Raw genomic sequence first — 15,820 nt, forward strand, 5'->3', positions numbered from 1 at the left:
AGATATATTTTCAGTTGATATTCAGTTGGAAGATATATCTTTTTACATTTTGCTTGCCAACTATTACATTTTAATCTGGCATTTTATTTACTTTTAAGTATCTCCATTTTTCATGTAATATTTGGTTTGGATTTTCTTTATTTCACTTTGGATCACTTCCATCATTTCTCCTTCATGTCTTATTTGTTAGGTACATTTCATTGTCAATAACAGTGTGTTTATCTTATAGTTGTAGGAATGCTTTCCACTTGGTGAAGCAAGAATATTTTCATGTGCAAGCTAAATTTGAGGAGATGCTTAAGGTAATTCTATGATACCCGCTATGTAGGTTTTGGAGAATATTCATGTTATACTAGTTCCATGCATTGTTTTTAATGATGGAGGAGGCACCATCTTGCTTAACAAAATTTGTGCAAGGAACAGTTGCAAACTGCCAGACCGAAGTCTCCTTAGCATTTGTTGATCTTTTTCATAGTTGCCTTTGGTTAATAAATTTCCTTTCTTACTTACATATTCAACTTTGATAAAGAAAAACAACTTTTCTAATGACAATTAGAACATTCAATGACAATAGCATTATGAATGATGATGGCTAGACCATCAGACTGCAAGTCATTCAATGTATTTTGTATGCATCCTTCATTTCTTGATATAACTTTTTTTGATCCAAGATATAAATCTCAATCTTTTTAACTTTCCATAATATCCATTTGATGTGTACCTATATTTTTATGGATTTCAACTAGTAATATATGCTTTTAAATTAATATGCATGAAAGGTATCTAGACATCACGACTGTATGTGCATCTATGTGATTATACATACATGACACCTAAACCTTGCAATGTGTTTATTTTATATTTGTGCTAATCCACTTTTATTTATTAATTATTCTTGTTGACTTCTTGTTTGATGCCAGGTCAAGCAACAAATCAAACTTGCTAAAGGCAATTGAAAACAATAGTCTTGGAGAGCAATCCATATCAATGTCTAGGTTCTTCTGATAACATAAACTTGTCATGATCTAATGACAATGGTATCATCAAATAAACCTCAAGTTTTTATATTCTGAAATCTTTAATTTGGTCTCTCTTTATCCAGTTTATTGAAGTTAAGCAAAATGGTTGTCAAAGTGACTCTTTATATGCTTATTGCTAATAATTAAATGACAATTACTATACCAAAATTGTTTATGATCATGTGAGGCCCTATTTTAAAAATTAATGGTCGACCTTAGTTATTTAGTCAGATCTTCAATAGAACATATTGGCCCTCGCTCGCACGTGGTTTGGTAGTCATCGATACTAATTAGATCCAACAACCAACATAGGCCCTGTTTGGGGGAGTTGTTGGCAGTAGAGCTGTTGGAAGTAGAGCTGTTCGAAGCAGAGTTTTTATAAAAAGCTGTTTGCTGTTTGGTAACTACATTTCTAAAGTGCTGTGGCGCTTTAACATTTGTTTGGTAAACAAACTGAGAAAGTACTTTTGTATGACAAAATGACCATAAAGGACATTACTAGTATTATACAATAGTGCATAATAAAATATAATATATATTAATACATAAATATATGATATAGTATAATATTAATGTAATATAATATAATATTATTATAATATAGTACTATAACATTGCATACTATAGGATAATAATTTAATATAATATTAAATTATTTAACATAACATAATATTATATTATATTATATTTATAGTATAATACAATAATAAATGTATAAAATACTATAATTATTAATATAAATTAATTTTTTACTCTTTTGATGACCATTTATTTCTCTAACAAATTTTCTAGCTAGGTGACAAAATTAATTAATAATTACTAATATTTTTATTTATTTATTTATTTATTCGTTCATTTATATACATATTTATTTATTTATTTATTTTTTTTTTTCTTTCCTTTTTTTTCTTCCCTTTTTTTTTCTTTCCTTTTTCTTCTTTTTCTTTCCTTTTCTTTTTTCTTCTCTTCTCCTCTTTCCTTCTTCTCTTTCCTTCTCCTTTCTTCTCCCGCGAGGCCGGTGGTGCCGGAAGGGGCCGGGCCGCGGCGGCCACGGGAGGAGGCCCGGGAGGGGAGTGGGACAGCAGGCCCCGGCGACCGCGGGGGAGGGGGGCTCGGGAGGAGACCGGGACAGCGGGCCGCGACGACCGCGGGGGGAGGGGGGCTCGGGAGGAGGCCGGGACGGCGGGCCGCGGCGACCGCGGGGGGAGGGGGGGCTCGGGAGGGGGTCGGGACGGCGGGCCGCGGCGCCTGCCGGGGAGGCGGCGGCCATGGCCGCCCCTTCCTCTTTTTTTTGTTGTGGTGGGTCGCAGCGGCGGCTGGGGAGCGCGGCCATGGGTGGCTGGGCAGCCATGGGCTCCCTCCCAAAACAAAAAAAAAAAAAGAAAAAGGAGGAGGGCCGGCGACATTGAGGAGAAGGAGATAGAGAGGGAGAGAGAGAGGGGGGGATGGTGAGAGAGGAAAAGGCGGTGGGATGGAGATTTTTGGGAGAAAAAATGAACTTTTAAATGGGGGTATTTTGGTAAAAAATACAGCTTCCCGACAAAGCTGAAAACAGCATTTTCGGAAAGCTCCAAAATGGAGCTTCTGCCAAAAAGCTGCTTTCAGCTTCCTGCAAAAGCTGAAACAACTTTTCCAAAATTTTACCAAACACTCTTTTTTACCTAAAAATACTTTTGGAGGGCCAGAAAGTGCTTTTTGGCCCTCCAAAAGCTCCCCCAAACAGGGCCATAATACATTCCAATAAGTTCAACTCTGCATTTAGGCCTAATGTTGTTATGAAGTTGAGTTTCATAGGAGAAGAGATGCTTGCAATTTGATATTCTAACAAAAAACATTTGCTGCTTGCATTTAGTAAATTTCTAGTGAATTGATTGATCTGATAGGAGGAATAATATCTTCCAGCAATGTATTGCCTACCAAAATCACTCAATCACCACTGCTATTGCCAACAACAAGAACATGGCCTCCATCAACAAATTTGGGCTCAAGACCAACCCACAACCAAAGCCCTATCGAGTCACTTGGATTAAAGTGCATCGCAAATTTATTTTTATTTTCAGTTTATTATTAAAGATTTTTAACTGCTGCATGGCTACCTCTTCTTTCTTGGTGCATGTTAATCAGCATAATTCAGCAAGTGGATGTCTGAAACTAGCCAGGACCTTCCTCTTGTCTGAGAGGAAATATAACAAGAAACGAATGGTCACAGACTCACACAATATTCTTGATTTAGATGTGGAAAGACTAATTCTGTGTTTTGTGCAAGGAATGCCGAATCGGGCTATACCGACCGATTTAGGCCAAATCGAGCTAACCCAGTCTCTGACCGGGTCGGTTCGGGCACATAAAACGGTTCCAGCTCCATAGGAGGCAAAACCGGCCGGTACAAGAGCGAACTGAACAGAACCGGACCGGTTCCGTCTGGTTCGATCCGGTACCGAACCAGATCGGGCGCCGACTGGTATGGCACCCGATACCGGTTCCGCAATCCTTGGTTTTGTGAATATAGAAGAGAGATAAACACCATGCTTCACTACAAGAAAGTTCTTTTTTGAAAAAAAGGAAGTTACCAAAAAACCATTTCTTTTAAAGTTGTTCTACCTTAGACGCTCCTGGGGACTGTTCAATTTTCCTCTCCATCATTCCCTGGTTCAAGGCTTCTAGTCTTTTTCTGCACAGGACAAAAGACAGAGCAGCATCAGAGAAAAAGATCAACAAGGCTTCACGTTAGCAAGTGTTATTCAGTTAGCACATAATTGAAATTCAGGGAATTATGTCTAGGATCACATCTACTTGCAATGCATGAGGCATATGTGCTGCTATGCAGCTTAAAGCAGACATGAACATAGAGCCTGTAACCACAAGACACAAAGAATACTCAAATTTTTGGACTAAGGAATAATTTGGTTTTAACCCACAAGAACAATTTGATTTTAGTTCAAACCTTGTCTTTGTTTCGTTTCTAATTTTTTTTAAAAAATGATGGAAGAATACTTGGTATCCTCAAGGCGTCCATGTAAGCTCCATCTCTGTCGAAATCCATCCATGCCTTCAATTCCACTTGCAAGAATCATGCGCCTGAAAGTTAAGCATGTGCAAAAATTCATATACAGTGAACACAACAAGGAATGAGTTTGTACTCAAATCAACGACAGAGCAATTCACTATAATATTTTCTTGTTTTTTGTCTTGCAGATGATTTTAATTGTTGCACAGCTAGTTTGTCAGTAAATTAGCATTTACAGTGCATAGAATATGGAACAGATTTTTGTCTAAAATGTAGGCAATCCTTAAAGTATGAAGGATTGTTGCAACGCTGCACTTTGATGAAATTCAAATTGTGAACAGAAAAAAAAAAAAAAAAGATGCGACAAATAAAGCAAACATGCGAGCATGTTTCCTTCTCTCCATATTCAGCTAAACACTACGCCTAGTGACATTGTGACAAGATATAAGAAAACGTGCTTCAATATCTATGTTGTCTAAAGCAAGATCTTACAATAGGAAACAAATTCCAAATTTGAAACTAACAAGCCTCATATGATCCTTTTCCCTAAGTACTTAAGCAGCTTTTACAGTTATTAATACAGCACGGGCGAATATGAATGCCCCATTTAAAAGGATCCAGGTATTATAAATTTTTAGCATATGAGCAGCTAACAAGCTTCTCGATCGCGCCTTCTCTTTTTCCCTTTTATTGATTGGTTACCCAGATTTTCTACAGACTGAACTTAAAGGTTGCACCTCTCTAGTAATGCAACTTCAGATTGAAGTTGTGCAGCTCTTTCCTTTGCCTGCTCCAAAGGCATAGACAATCCCAACTTATCCTCACTATCCAGGAGTCGTTATCTTAGCTCCTTATCCTGTAAGTGAATTCCATAGACCCACAGAAAATGTCAAGGTAACAAGCAAAATAAGTAGGCCACATAAAAATGCATATATCACATGGGTGATAAGTGAATATAGCTAACCCTTTTCTCAGCACATTGTCTATACCAAACGATCTCATCTTGGCAAAGTGGCTCAATATCATTGATTTGCAGGCCTAGAGCATTACAAAATGTCAATTTTCTCATTCTATGTATAATGAAAGACTAAGATCATATATTCTTTTGAGAGAGCAATGGGCTCAACAATCTGTGCCACTATAATGATTTGTATCATATATTATCTTATTTCACTGAAGAGATTCCTCAGTATTCCATCACATAAATTAACACCTCCAAGAACATGAGATGCAATCTCTGGGGGTATGAGAGGTGAAGGCAGTCCCAGCATAAGGATGTTGCCGGCTAGGATAGTTTCCTCCATGGTTGGCTGTGAATCAACTAAAACATGACTGACAGGAAAAATTTAAATTGACATTTAAACAGTATGAAAACCTTCATTCATGCATTAAAGACCAAGCTATCACAGAATTTGCAAATGGAGAAAACACACATGTAAATGTCACGAAATATACGATGGAGTTGGGTGATACGTTTACTGATCTTGACCACTAGCCTTCCACTAATGACCAATCTTGAATGACCCATTTATATAAATATAAATTCAATGAGTTGGTTTAAAAGCCATTTCAACGGACAATTTGTGAATCACCATACTGTTATGCATAAAGAAGGGGAGAAAAAACAGGGGAAATTCGATGCCGATAATACTTTGAAACTTGAATGCTTTGTTAAAAAAAAAGAAAAAAGAAACACGAAGTAGCATTGAATGGGTTGATATATAGTTATAGATTCAATCAAGTAAGCTTAGTAATTATATCATGCAAGCAAACAGTATGCCCTCTATATGACAACTCATTCATTAGCTGAGTTCCCTATGAAACTCCTGAGAGTAGACAGTGTAGATAGGTCAATTACTATAAATGGAGGTCAATTACTAAAAATGGGCTCCGAAAGGCACTGATTTCGGGCAAAAAGTAAAAAGTAAACGGTACTATATATGACAACTCATTCTCCAGAACTTTTCTGGACTTCACGCGTTAATTCAAGCAGAAGCAAAAGAAGACGGTACTTAAAAGCAAAATGAAGCACCGATATTCAAATCCACCACATTGTGTTGGCAGACAAAGTTATGAGAACCTTTCACGCATAAATACAAGCAGGAAATATGCGTTTTAAAACTACGAAAAAAAAACGGAAGAGAACGAAAGATAGTCTAGAAGAAGAAAGGAAAGGAATATCAACTGGTTAATGATTAGAAAAGAAGTACCAGTGGTTCCGAAGCCGGTTTTCTCCGCCGATCAGTGCCGAGCCCGGCCAACCTCTTAGACGAGTCTTTAGCTCAAGCAGACGACTGCAAATGACGAGATCGAAGGGCCGCAAAGAAGAAGAGGGAAGGCAAGGAGGGAAAAAACCAGTTCTTTACATGACTGGAGGATCTAGTAAAAGAAGAGTAGCCCAGTGAATGGCCCGAGAGTGTCCAACGTCAGAATGAGGGTCGAATCAAACATTCAAACTTGTTCAATATTTGGGGGCTGATCCAATAGTCAGTGATTGACTGATTCATTAGTACGTGGCCCAAATCATAGTTTGATCTTGTTTCTGCTATTTACTCTGCAATTGCTGCTCGGTTTCCCATTTTCATCTGACAGCACTTTTGTTCTTAGCTTTATCCCTGTTTGTCATTTTCTTTTTCCTTCGTTTACATCTCAATAGCCCCGTTGCAGCTAAACTTCGCATTCCTTCTGTTCTGATCTTGTAATTATTTTTCTGCTTAATAAAATCCGGGTGACCTTCTGCCTCCCCTTTCATCAAAAAAAAAAAACAATGATTGTGGCTTGGAAATGAGAAAAGATAAAAGTATCTGAGGAATTATTACCTTTTTCTTGTTTGGCTGATTTTTTTTTGTTTAATTTGGATTAAGTACTGGGGTTTGAAGTTATTTTTGTCCAAATAAAGAGAGAATGAGAATAAGGGAGAATCCTACTCCAGTAATAAAGTTATTCTAGAACCTTTTGGAATTACTGTTCTCGGAATAACTAATTCTTGTCTTCCAAACATGTTTGGCAAAATCAGGTCTATTCCAGACTATCTTTTCTTTATTCCAGACCATCTGCAGTCTAGAAAGGCCCGCTGGAGCCGGGTCATTCCATTTGAATATCTTGTTGCAGCGCGCTACCCTTGTCCCGAACTTTATGAATCAAGTGGTCCCTATTGAACCTGCTTTATCCTCTTGATAGACCAAAAGAAAATAACTGGTTAACTTTTTTCCTTTGCAGCCGAGCCATCCCCTTTCTATCTTGCTCTCTCCACCACCAAGCGAAGCAATCCAAGCCTACCAGTGCTTGCTGCCATCACAGAGAATAACTGGGTAACAGCACAAGCTCATGCCACCTTTTCTACTCTGCACCTCATCCTCCCCAGTTCCGCCCCCACCTTCCCACCGTCCCCAGTACAAGAAGTCTACCTGCAGGCACCCACAAGATCCCATCTCCCTGAAAGCAGCATGTTCACCTGGTGTCCATTCAATTACAAGTGCCAATGACACCATAGTCGGTGCTACTTCCAGCATCAATGATCGCAGAAATGACCTCGACCAAGACCACCTCATCCTTTCCCTACTCCAGGAGTGCACGCGAGCCGGTCGGATGCGCGAAGCTCGTGCCTTATTTAATGCATTGCCCGACAAGACTCTCGTCTCATGGACCATCCTCATGTCTGGCTACACACTCCACGGCCCTGCTATCGAGGCCATGTCTTTGTTCCGCCGCTTGCTCCAATTACCGTCTGACGCTAGTCTGCAACCAGACCCTTTTGTTTTCTCTGTGGTGTTGCGTGCTTGTGCATCGATAGCACGTCTTGATCTTGGCAGAGAAATACACTGCTCCATCTTGAAGTTGTGTTATATGGAGGACTTGTTTGTGGCCAATGCTCTTGTGACAATGTATGCAAGCTGTGGATCAGTTCAGTACTCGGCACGGATCTTCTGGGGAATCCAGCGGCCTGATTTGGTTTCTTGGAGCTCCATGTTGAGTGGATATGTGAAGAATGGGCACGACAAGGAGGCTCTGAGGTTCTTCAGCGAGATGGCTCAGGCTGGAGTCCAGTTCGATGCCTTTGTTTTGTCTATTGTTCTGAAAGCATCTGCAAATCTGGGCTGCATCAATTTTGGAATTCAGATCCACTCCTGCATAGTAAAGATGGGTTTCAATTCTTGCTTGTTCTTGGAGAACTGTTTGATGGAATTCTATGGGAGAACAGGAGAACTGGGCATGATGAGGCAGGTCTTTGATAAGATGTTCGAAAAGGATTTGGTTTCTTGGAATACTACCATCACCAGCTACACTCACAATCTCCATGACGAAGAAGCCCTGATGCTATTTCGTGCACTCACTGCTCAAGGTTCAGATTGTGATGAATTCACATTAGGCAGCGCCCTTCAGGCTGTCGCCAGTATGAAAGCTCTGAATCATGGTAAGAAAATCCATGGGTATGTTATCCGAGCTGGCTTTGAGTCAGATAGCCATGTCACCAGTGCTCTTCTTGATATGTACATTAAATGTATTGATCATGAGACATCAGATTATAGCAGTAATATGGTCCCTCTTAAGCTCTTCAGATGCCTCCAGTCCATGGGAACAGAATTTGATGAGTTCATTATGGCAAGCATTCTGAAGTCTTGTGCTATGCAAAAGGATTTAGAAACAGGAAAGATGATCCATGCTTGCATTATGAAACTTGAAATAAAGTTGGATGCATATGTGATCAGCTCACTGATTGATATGTATGCCAAGTGTGGGATTCTTGAGGCATCTCTCACGGTGTTTGAAGGAACAAAGGACCGGGCCACGGTGCCATGGTCTGCTATCGTCGCTGCACACTGCTGGAATGGTCGTTTTTTGGAAGCTCTCCAGCTCTTCAGGAAGATGCAGCTAGATCATGTTAAAGATAATGAATTCACTTATACTTCTGCCCTTCTAGCTTGCACTGCTTTAGGAAGTCATAGAAGTGGGAAAGAGATCCACTGCCATATAATCAGAAACAGTTACGAATCAAATGTTTCAGTTGTGAACACCCTCATCAACCTTTACTCACGTTTAGGCCAACCCCAGCAGGCTTTGAAGTTGTGCTCGCCGATTTTTGAACATGAGATCTCATGGGGTTCATTAATCAAAGCCTTTGCTAAAGCAAAGGACTATGAAATAATTCTTAAGCTGTTCCACAGAATCCAACGTTCTAATGGGCAACTTGATCGTGCATCAGCTTGTTTTGTTCTGAATTCTTGTGGGAGTACGTTGTTACTCAATGCGGGGATCCAAGCCCATACCTATATCACAAAGAGAGGACTAGTCTCTGACCCCTATATGAGCAATGCTCTCATCAAAATGTACTCCAACTGTGGAAATCTCGCACACGCCATCAATGTTTTTAACCAGATGACCGAAAGGAAATCTGCTTCCTGGACCTCAATGATCTCTGCTAATGTGCACAATGGGTGCCCATCTGCAGCTCTTGAGCTCTTCATGCTGATGATCAGGAAGGGGAAGAACCCAAATTCCGACACGTTTGTTTCTGTTCTGAAGGCCTGTGCTCAAATGGGACTAGTAGATGAAGCATTCCGTTTGTTCATATCCATGACTGAAGTTTATAAGATCAACCCATCAGCTGAACACTATTGCTGCATGGTCGAGGTCTTGAGCCAAGTCGGAATGCTCAGAGAAGCAGAGCACTTCATAGAAAGTGTCATTCCCTTTAAACCTGGTGCTCCAATTTGGAAGGCTCTTCTTTCTTCGACTATGGTACATGAAAATATGAAGGTTGCAAAGCATGCAGCAGAGAGGCTAGTAGAACTTGAACCAAGTGATTTTATAACTAATGCACTGCTCCAGCAGGTCCTCCTAGCATCAGGCAAGTGGGAGGATGTTGCAAGGGTTAGAAAGAGGAGCTTGAAGACGTGCTCTAGTTGGATTGAAATAAGAGAAAATGTGCATGAGTTTGTGCCAGGCCAGATGGTTACAATGGAAATATCTGACAAATTAGGTGAGGTGTCAAGGATGATGGAGGAATTAGGTTATGTTGCTGATAAGAAACATTGGCTGCACAATGCAGAAGACTCCGAAGGAAAGAACACACATCACACTGAACTCATGGCCTTGGCTTATGGGCTTGTTTCCTTACCACACAGGACACCAATTCGAGTGTTTACAAATGCAAGGATGTGTGGTACATGCCACTTAGCTTGCAAGTTTATCTCAACATTTGTGGAGCGAGAAGTGGTCATCAAGGACACTTGCAAGTTCCACTGTTTCAAAGATGGTAAATGTAGCTGCAGCGACAGATGGTAGAAATGCAACATTAAAACATTCAATTCAACTGTATATAATCAATCCTCAAGGAAGTTGTTTCAGAAGAATCTGAGAATCAGTATACTAAAATCTTTTAGATGTTAAGAGCTGAAAATTTATATCAATGTCAAATATTTCAAGATTTTTGAAGGAAGAAACATATGTTAAAGTCAAAACTGAATATCAGAATGTGGTGAAGGCAAAAGAAACCAAATCAAGATGGTTCAAAGGTTTAATGTCCATGAAATTAGCATCACTGGACAACTTCAAGATACTCTACATTTCATTATACATCCAACGAGGTAAATGGTTTCATCTCAAACACCTCAGCTTTAAGATTTAATCAGTTTTTACATAAGGGGGACAAAATTATCTGCTGAAAACAGCAGATAATTCAGCAGATAATTTTATCCCCTTTATGTAAAATAAAATTACATTGTTGTAAAACGAAATAACATTTTAGTCAAAAAAAATTATCTGCTGAAAGCTTACTTTTTAGCAAAGAATTATGCTTTCTATATCTTGATCCAAGTGAGTAAAAAAAAGAGCAAATATGTCCTGAATGCATATGCTTTGCCAGGCCAGATCCTTCTTGCTTTTTTCGAGGAAATCTTTGTCAGTCAAATCTTGAAGCAGATTCAGTATCCTAGGAGTAACTATACAGCTGTTTAAGGATAACTCATAGGATCATTCAGCTAAGGAAGAATTCAAGAGTAAGTTGATTTTTTTCTGAAACAGTCAAATAATATATTCCTAGTATGCTCGGTCGATCCAAACAAGTAGTGCAATTTAGGACAACTATGACAACTACCTCGCAATGTATTAAATTGCTTCCCTTCTCCTCATTTACATCAACAGGTAAAGAGGAGCTATACACAGTCCCATTTCCAGATCTAGCTAGGGATGCTTATCAAACAAATGGATTTTAAGATCTAAAAGACCACTTTACCATGTTTTTGGCTATAGAAGTCTACTGGAGAGAATGGAAATGTCGAAAACCTAACTCCAGCGTCTTCAATTTTTCAAAACAAAAGACCTCCTTCAATGAAGCATTATATCAAATAACAGTACATAGATTCTAGATCACAAAATAGAGCACATTGATCACTTTTGGGAGTGGGATCCCTTGATGAGGGGTAAGAAAAAAAACAATTTTTTGCATACCAGAAATTCTTATTCCATGTGGAGAGAGGATTGGTTTAGACTTCAGAAATAAATTTGTGCGATATAAGAGGGCTAGATGAATGCGCTGTTGCTAAGCCAGTATAAGTTGAAGCGATTTATAGGAAAACATTATACATATTTGGTAGGTATAGGCTATTTATTTTTATTTCTTCCATGTGCTTTGAAACAAGCATTATATTTTCATTAGGAAATTTATTTGAATCTATTGGTATACCCAAGTCAATTGTGATATTCTCAAAGTGTGGTTTTCGCACATGAAAGAAGTGAAGCTTGGTATTTACGTTACCTATAATGGTGATTTATTTGACTGGCCATTCCTAGAGAAAAGAGCTGCTCACCATGGGCTTAAAATGAGTGAGGTATGGACATATGGCGCTGACATAATTCCTTTTAGATTGCTTTAGTTTCATACTGGAAGTGTGATGGTTATATCTACTCTAACTGTAGTTAAATTAAATAGCTCAAACTTGCATGCCTTGACTTTCTACATTGGTCTGTGTCATCACTATTGGTTACTAGATACCTTTTTATAGATAATTTAGGATTCAAATGGTATAGAGTTGTAGTCAAAATAAACTTATTCTTGCTATGAAGTATCTTTGATTTCTATTCCTTTTGAAAAAGTAAGGATTAATTTGGGATCCGTTTAGAGATAATTTGTAGTTCTTCAGTGTTGTTCATCTTTATAAACTCCTATAGATGCTGTCTTATGAGTTATGAATGAACTTGTTTTACTTATAATTCACAATGGCTACTTTCTTAGGCTTTTACACTGTGTTTTGTTAGAAAACTGATAACTTACAAAAGTGCGAATCTGCACATGAACAATGTTGATTAAGATTCTTTACTAGTTAGGGGAGCTGAACACAATGTTCTCTTATATGGCACAGTTAAGGCTGAGTCTGCATATGATAATTGTCATTTAAGATATTTAACTCGAAGTGGAGCCAAACTTTTCATGGACCCATTTTATGTGGACTAGTGAATTGAATGTCATGAGCTATGAAATGTTTGCTGGGTATAAATCATGCTAATCTTTGTGCATGCATATATGTTTCTGTGTCTTCATGGGTTTATAATTATTTGTTTGCTGAATTGGTGTGCTCTTACTATGAAATTGGCACCTAACGTATATACGCATTCCATTTTCTGTCCTTGCAGGAAATCGGCTTTCAGAGTGACAATAATCAAGGAGAATGCCATGCTAAGTTTTCTTGCAATCTTGACTGTGTTGCTTGGGTCAAATGTGACAGTTATCTTCCTCAAGGAAGCCATGGCCTTAAGGTAACAATGATCAAATAAAAATGTATACTAAAAAATGCATGATTTCGATTGATTTCCAAGGGAAAAATATTCACAATATGTTTTCAGCCTATGTTTTACATCTTTCATGCTTTTTTCCTCTGGTCAGATTTAGGTGCTGTATCACTTCTATCTAGCTCATATCTTCAAAGGGAGATGCATTAACCATGGTGGCTCCTTTTCTCTGACATAGGTGGGTGCTGGTTGGTGGTAATAGGCGAGATGCACCACAAGACCCATGGCTTGTGGGGTGTTTTGGGAAAAAAGTTCATCTTTCATGATGCGTGCAAATCTTGCATACTGCTGGTAATTAACACCCCCACTGGTTATGAGTTGGGAACTAATGTAGCTTTGATATTTCTTAGAAAATTTTGCAAAAAACAATGTCCTTTATTCTCCTTTTTGCAGGTCTGGACCACTTTTATTCTTTTTGCAGGAGTGGCTGAGTTTTGAAATTTTTAATCACTTTTGTCCCTGCCCCATAGATACATTTCAAATGTATGTTTGACCAGAGTTTAATGCACCTTTCTTTTTTTGCAGTCAATGCACGTATAATTTTATACTGAATGCACATAATTGTTGAGTGCTACCTGCACTTCCTTTTACATTGAGTGGTTGTATCCATAGGAGCAGGGACAAAAGTGTCCAGAATTCTTGAAACAAGGCTATATCTGAAAAAGAAAGTGCCTCAGATCTGCAACAATGGAAATAAAATGGGCCATTTATGCAAAAATCCCTATTTTTTGTTGACAAGTGTGCTAGATTTGTTTGCATATATTAATGCCTTGTAATGAAATCAATATTGGTAGATTTGCTTTACAGCATATGAAATAGACATAGATTCTGGCCAAATTTGAATGTTCTCCCTTAAGGTTTTCAATCATTATTTTTTAGGTTTTGGGGGGCACCTTATTCCTAAAATGATAGTGTCCAAGAATGTGATCCTCAAATGGATAACAACTTGAAAGTCTTTGTAGTATTCTGCCATAATGATATTTATTTGTTTCCGGTCTGCATATAGTGTGTTTGTAATTGGAAACTGTACTTTTATCAGGAATCTCTTCCCCCCTGCTAGGTATGCTCAAACTTTGAGATTCTAAGTTTGGATAAATATTTGTATGTACCTTTAGATCAAAAAAATAATATAATAAATTCAATTATGAGCTATAAATCTTCTTTGTTCTTTTTCATGCTAATGTTTGTGAGTTAAGGCATAATTGCTAATACTGTGACAGATCATGGTTTTCATGATTTTTATTTTATGGAATAGTTATCAGGACAGAAGAACTCTTAAATAGCAGTTGTATATTTGTAGTGGAATTAGGATTTTCAAAAGTAAAAGAACTCTTGGCCTCAAATTATGTTGTCTGTTCTTAAAACACTCCCATGAGTACTAAACATCTGCCAAAATTCTTAATAAAGGAATTTTCAATTTTTTATAATTAACATTAAAGGTACATAATTTTGAAAGCAAAAATCTCAATATGCAACCTTAGAAGAATCTCACAATTGGTTATTATTTCAATATTCAATCAATTGTATTGGCTTGATTGATACTGTGTCTTTATGTTCATTTCTTTTTCTGGAAAGTATATCTCATTATCAATATCCTGTGGTAGATTTTTATGATCATCTGTCCCTCTCCATTAGACTGAAAAATCATTACTTTTGCATTGCATGCAGAAATTTATTTGTGCTAATTACACCAAGGACCTTTTCTTGGAACTTGATTCTGATTCATTGTTTTCCAAGTCATCCCTTTTGCTTCAAATCAGTCTGAAAGAAGATATTTTAAAACAACTCGCATGAACATATATCTATTATGTACTCCATTCACTACCACATGTGTTTTACTTAATATGATCTAAATCAGTTAGGCTACTATTTGCATTCATAAATAAAGACACGCCATGTAATGCCTAAATCTAATTTGCATTAAAGAAAATGCTAGTTAGAATCTTAAACTTTCTAACATAAAATCTATATACAAACTTATATGAGATGAGTAGATTCCATGTATGTACAACAGAACAAGCATGCGAATACAGGAAGGTATAAATGCGAAATATAGTGCAGATTATCGTAGTATCTTTCTCTGATTGGACATCTTTATCATCCTACTGAATATTAGATTTAAGCAGCTTGCACTGATAGTCTCTTAAGAGATATAGCATAATAGTGCTCATATTTTGTACCATTGCTAATTAGGAGCTTATGGTACTGATTTTGCTCTAATGTTTGGGTAGCTAAACAGGTTAAAGGTTATGAATTGTTTGAGGTTAATATCTCGAGACAAATTAATGCTACCAGGTTATAGGTTATGACCAATGCCCCTTCAAAGCATGTTAATCAACAAAATTTCGTTAAGCAATGCCTGCTTTTTTGAGAAAAAGCATAGAAGAAATATGTCCTTATTAGCGTAAGAACCCAGATTTTGGGCTCATGAGCCGGCCCGAAGTAGCCAGGCCCAGCCCAACCCGCAACTACCCAGCCCGATTTACTTGGGCTAATGGGCCGACCCAAGAAGAAAAAGCCCATTAGCCAAACATACCCTATTGCAGCGGGAGAAGGAGAAGAAGACTCCGAACCAGAGAAGGAAAAGTTGCACCCACAATAGATGAACCAAGAACCAGACAAAGGAGGAGAAATAGAATGGAATAATTTAGAGAAGTGAAAAAATATTTCATAAAAAGCTTTAGAAAGGAAGGATAATTTCATATTTAAGATGACAAAACTTAGATGGTGAAGAAACCATAGTATTGGATGAGTAAGCTGACAAAAAAAAAAATTATTAAAAATTTTAAATTTTTTTTTGCATAGATATCTTTCTAAATATCAGATTTTGCATGAATACTCTTTGAAAATTGATATTTGCATGTATACCCTCGTAAAACTTTATTATTGTACAAATATTCCTAGCATAACATAACGTTTGTTCTAACGGCGTTAAAAAAAATTATATTTTTATTAATTAAAAATAAAATAAAAATATAAAATGACGTTATCATCCTTGCTTCCCTCC

The 15,820-nt window shown here is 37.7% G+C and overlaps 2 protein-coding genes across 5 annotated transcripts; one reads left to right on the top strand and one right to left on the bottom strand.

Moving 5' to 3' along the window:
• Positions 1–1,989: 1,989 nt before the first annotated feature.
• LOC103707983 lies at positions 1,990–6,831 on the bottom strand. 2 transcript variants are annotated; one of them, XM_026804476.2, is made up of 6 exons: positions 6,237–6,831; positions 4,991–5,064; positions 4,764–4,882; positions 4,014–4,097; positions 3,621–3,690; positions 1,990–3,192 (listed from the first exon to the last, which is right to left on the bottom strand). In XM_026804476.2, the coding sequence occupies exons 3-6, from the start codon at positions 4,826–4,828 to the stop codon at positions 3,136–3,138; spliced, it is 276 nt and encodes a 91-aa protein (XP_026660277.1). In that variant the 5' UTR covers positions 4,829–4,882; positions 4,991–5,064; positions 6,237–6,831; the 3' UTR covers positions 1,990–3,135. The 2 variants fall into 2 exon arrangements, 1 of the variants encoding a protein (XP_026660277.1); XR_005514688.1 differs by lacking the exons at positions 4,764–4,882; positions 4,991–5,064 and having other exon boundaries at positions 1,990–3,690; positions 6,237–6,778.
• Positions 6,832–7,217: 386 nt separating this feature from the next.
• LOC113461293 (pentatricopeptide repeat-containing protein At4g21065-like) lies at positions 7,218–13,650 on the top strand. 3 transcript variants are annotated; one of them, XM_039133327.1, is made up of 4 exons: positions 7,218–10,613; positions 12,658–12,780; positions 12,992–13,104; positions 13,207–13,650. In XM_039133327.1, exon 1 carries the CDS (start codon positions 7,354–7,356, stop codon positions 10,309–10,311), a length of 2,958 nt encoding a protein of 985 aa, XP_038989255.1. In that variant the 5' UTR covers positions 7,218–7,353; the 3' UTR covers positions 10,312–10,613; positions 12,658–12,780; positions 12,992–13,104; positions 13,207–13,650. The 3 variants fall into 3 exon arrangements, with proteins under 3 accessions (XP_038989255.1, XP_038989256.1, XP_038989254.1); XM_039133328.1 differs by having other exon boundaries at positions 12,908–13,650; XM_039133326.1 differs by having other exon boundaries at positions 12,992–13,650.
• The last annotated feature ends 2,170 nt before the right edge of the window (positions 13,651–15,820 follow it).

This window comes from Phoenix dactylifera, chromosome 14, assembly GCF_009389715.1.
Source record: "Phoenix dactylifera cultivar Barhee BC4 chromosome 14, palm_55x_up_171113_PBpolish2nd_filt_p, whole genome shotgun sequence".
Lineage (NCBI taxonomy): Eukaryota > Viridiplantae > Streptophyta > Magnoliopsida > Arecales > Arecaceae > Phoenix > Phoenix dactylifera.

Coding starts and splice junctions, on each gene's coding strand:
- LOC113461293 (XM_039133328.1), top strand. CDS start 7,354: ATGCCACCTTTTCTACTCTGCACCTCATCCTCCCCAGTTCCGCCCCCA.
- LOC103707983 (XM_026804476.2), bottom strand. CDS start 4,828: ATGCCTTTGGAGCAGGCAAAGGAAAGAGCTGCACAACTTCAATCTGAA. Junction 4,098..4,763: donor GAAGTTGCATTACTAGAGAG/GTGCAACCTTTA, acceptor CTTAACTTTCAG/GCGCATGATTCTTGCAAGTG. Junction 3,193..3,620: donor AGTCCCCAGGAGCGTCTAAG/GTAGAACAACTT, acceptor ATTTCCTCTCAG/ACAAGAGGAAGGTCCTGGCT.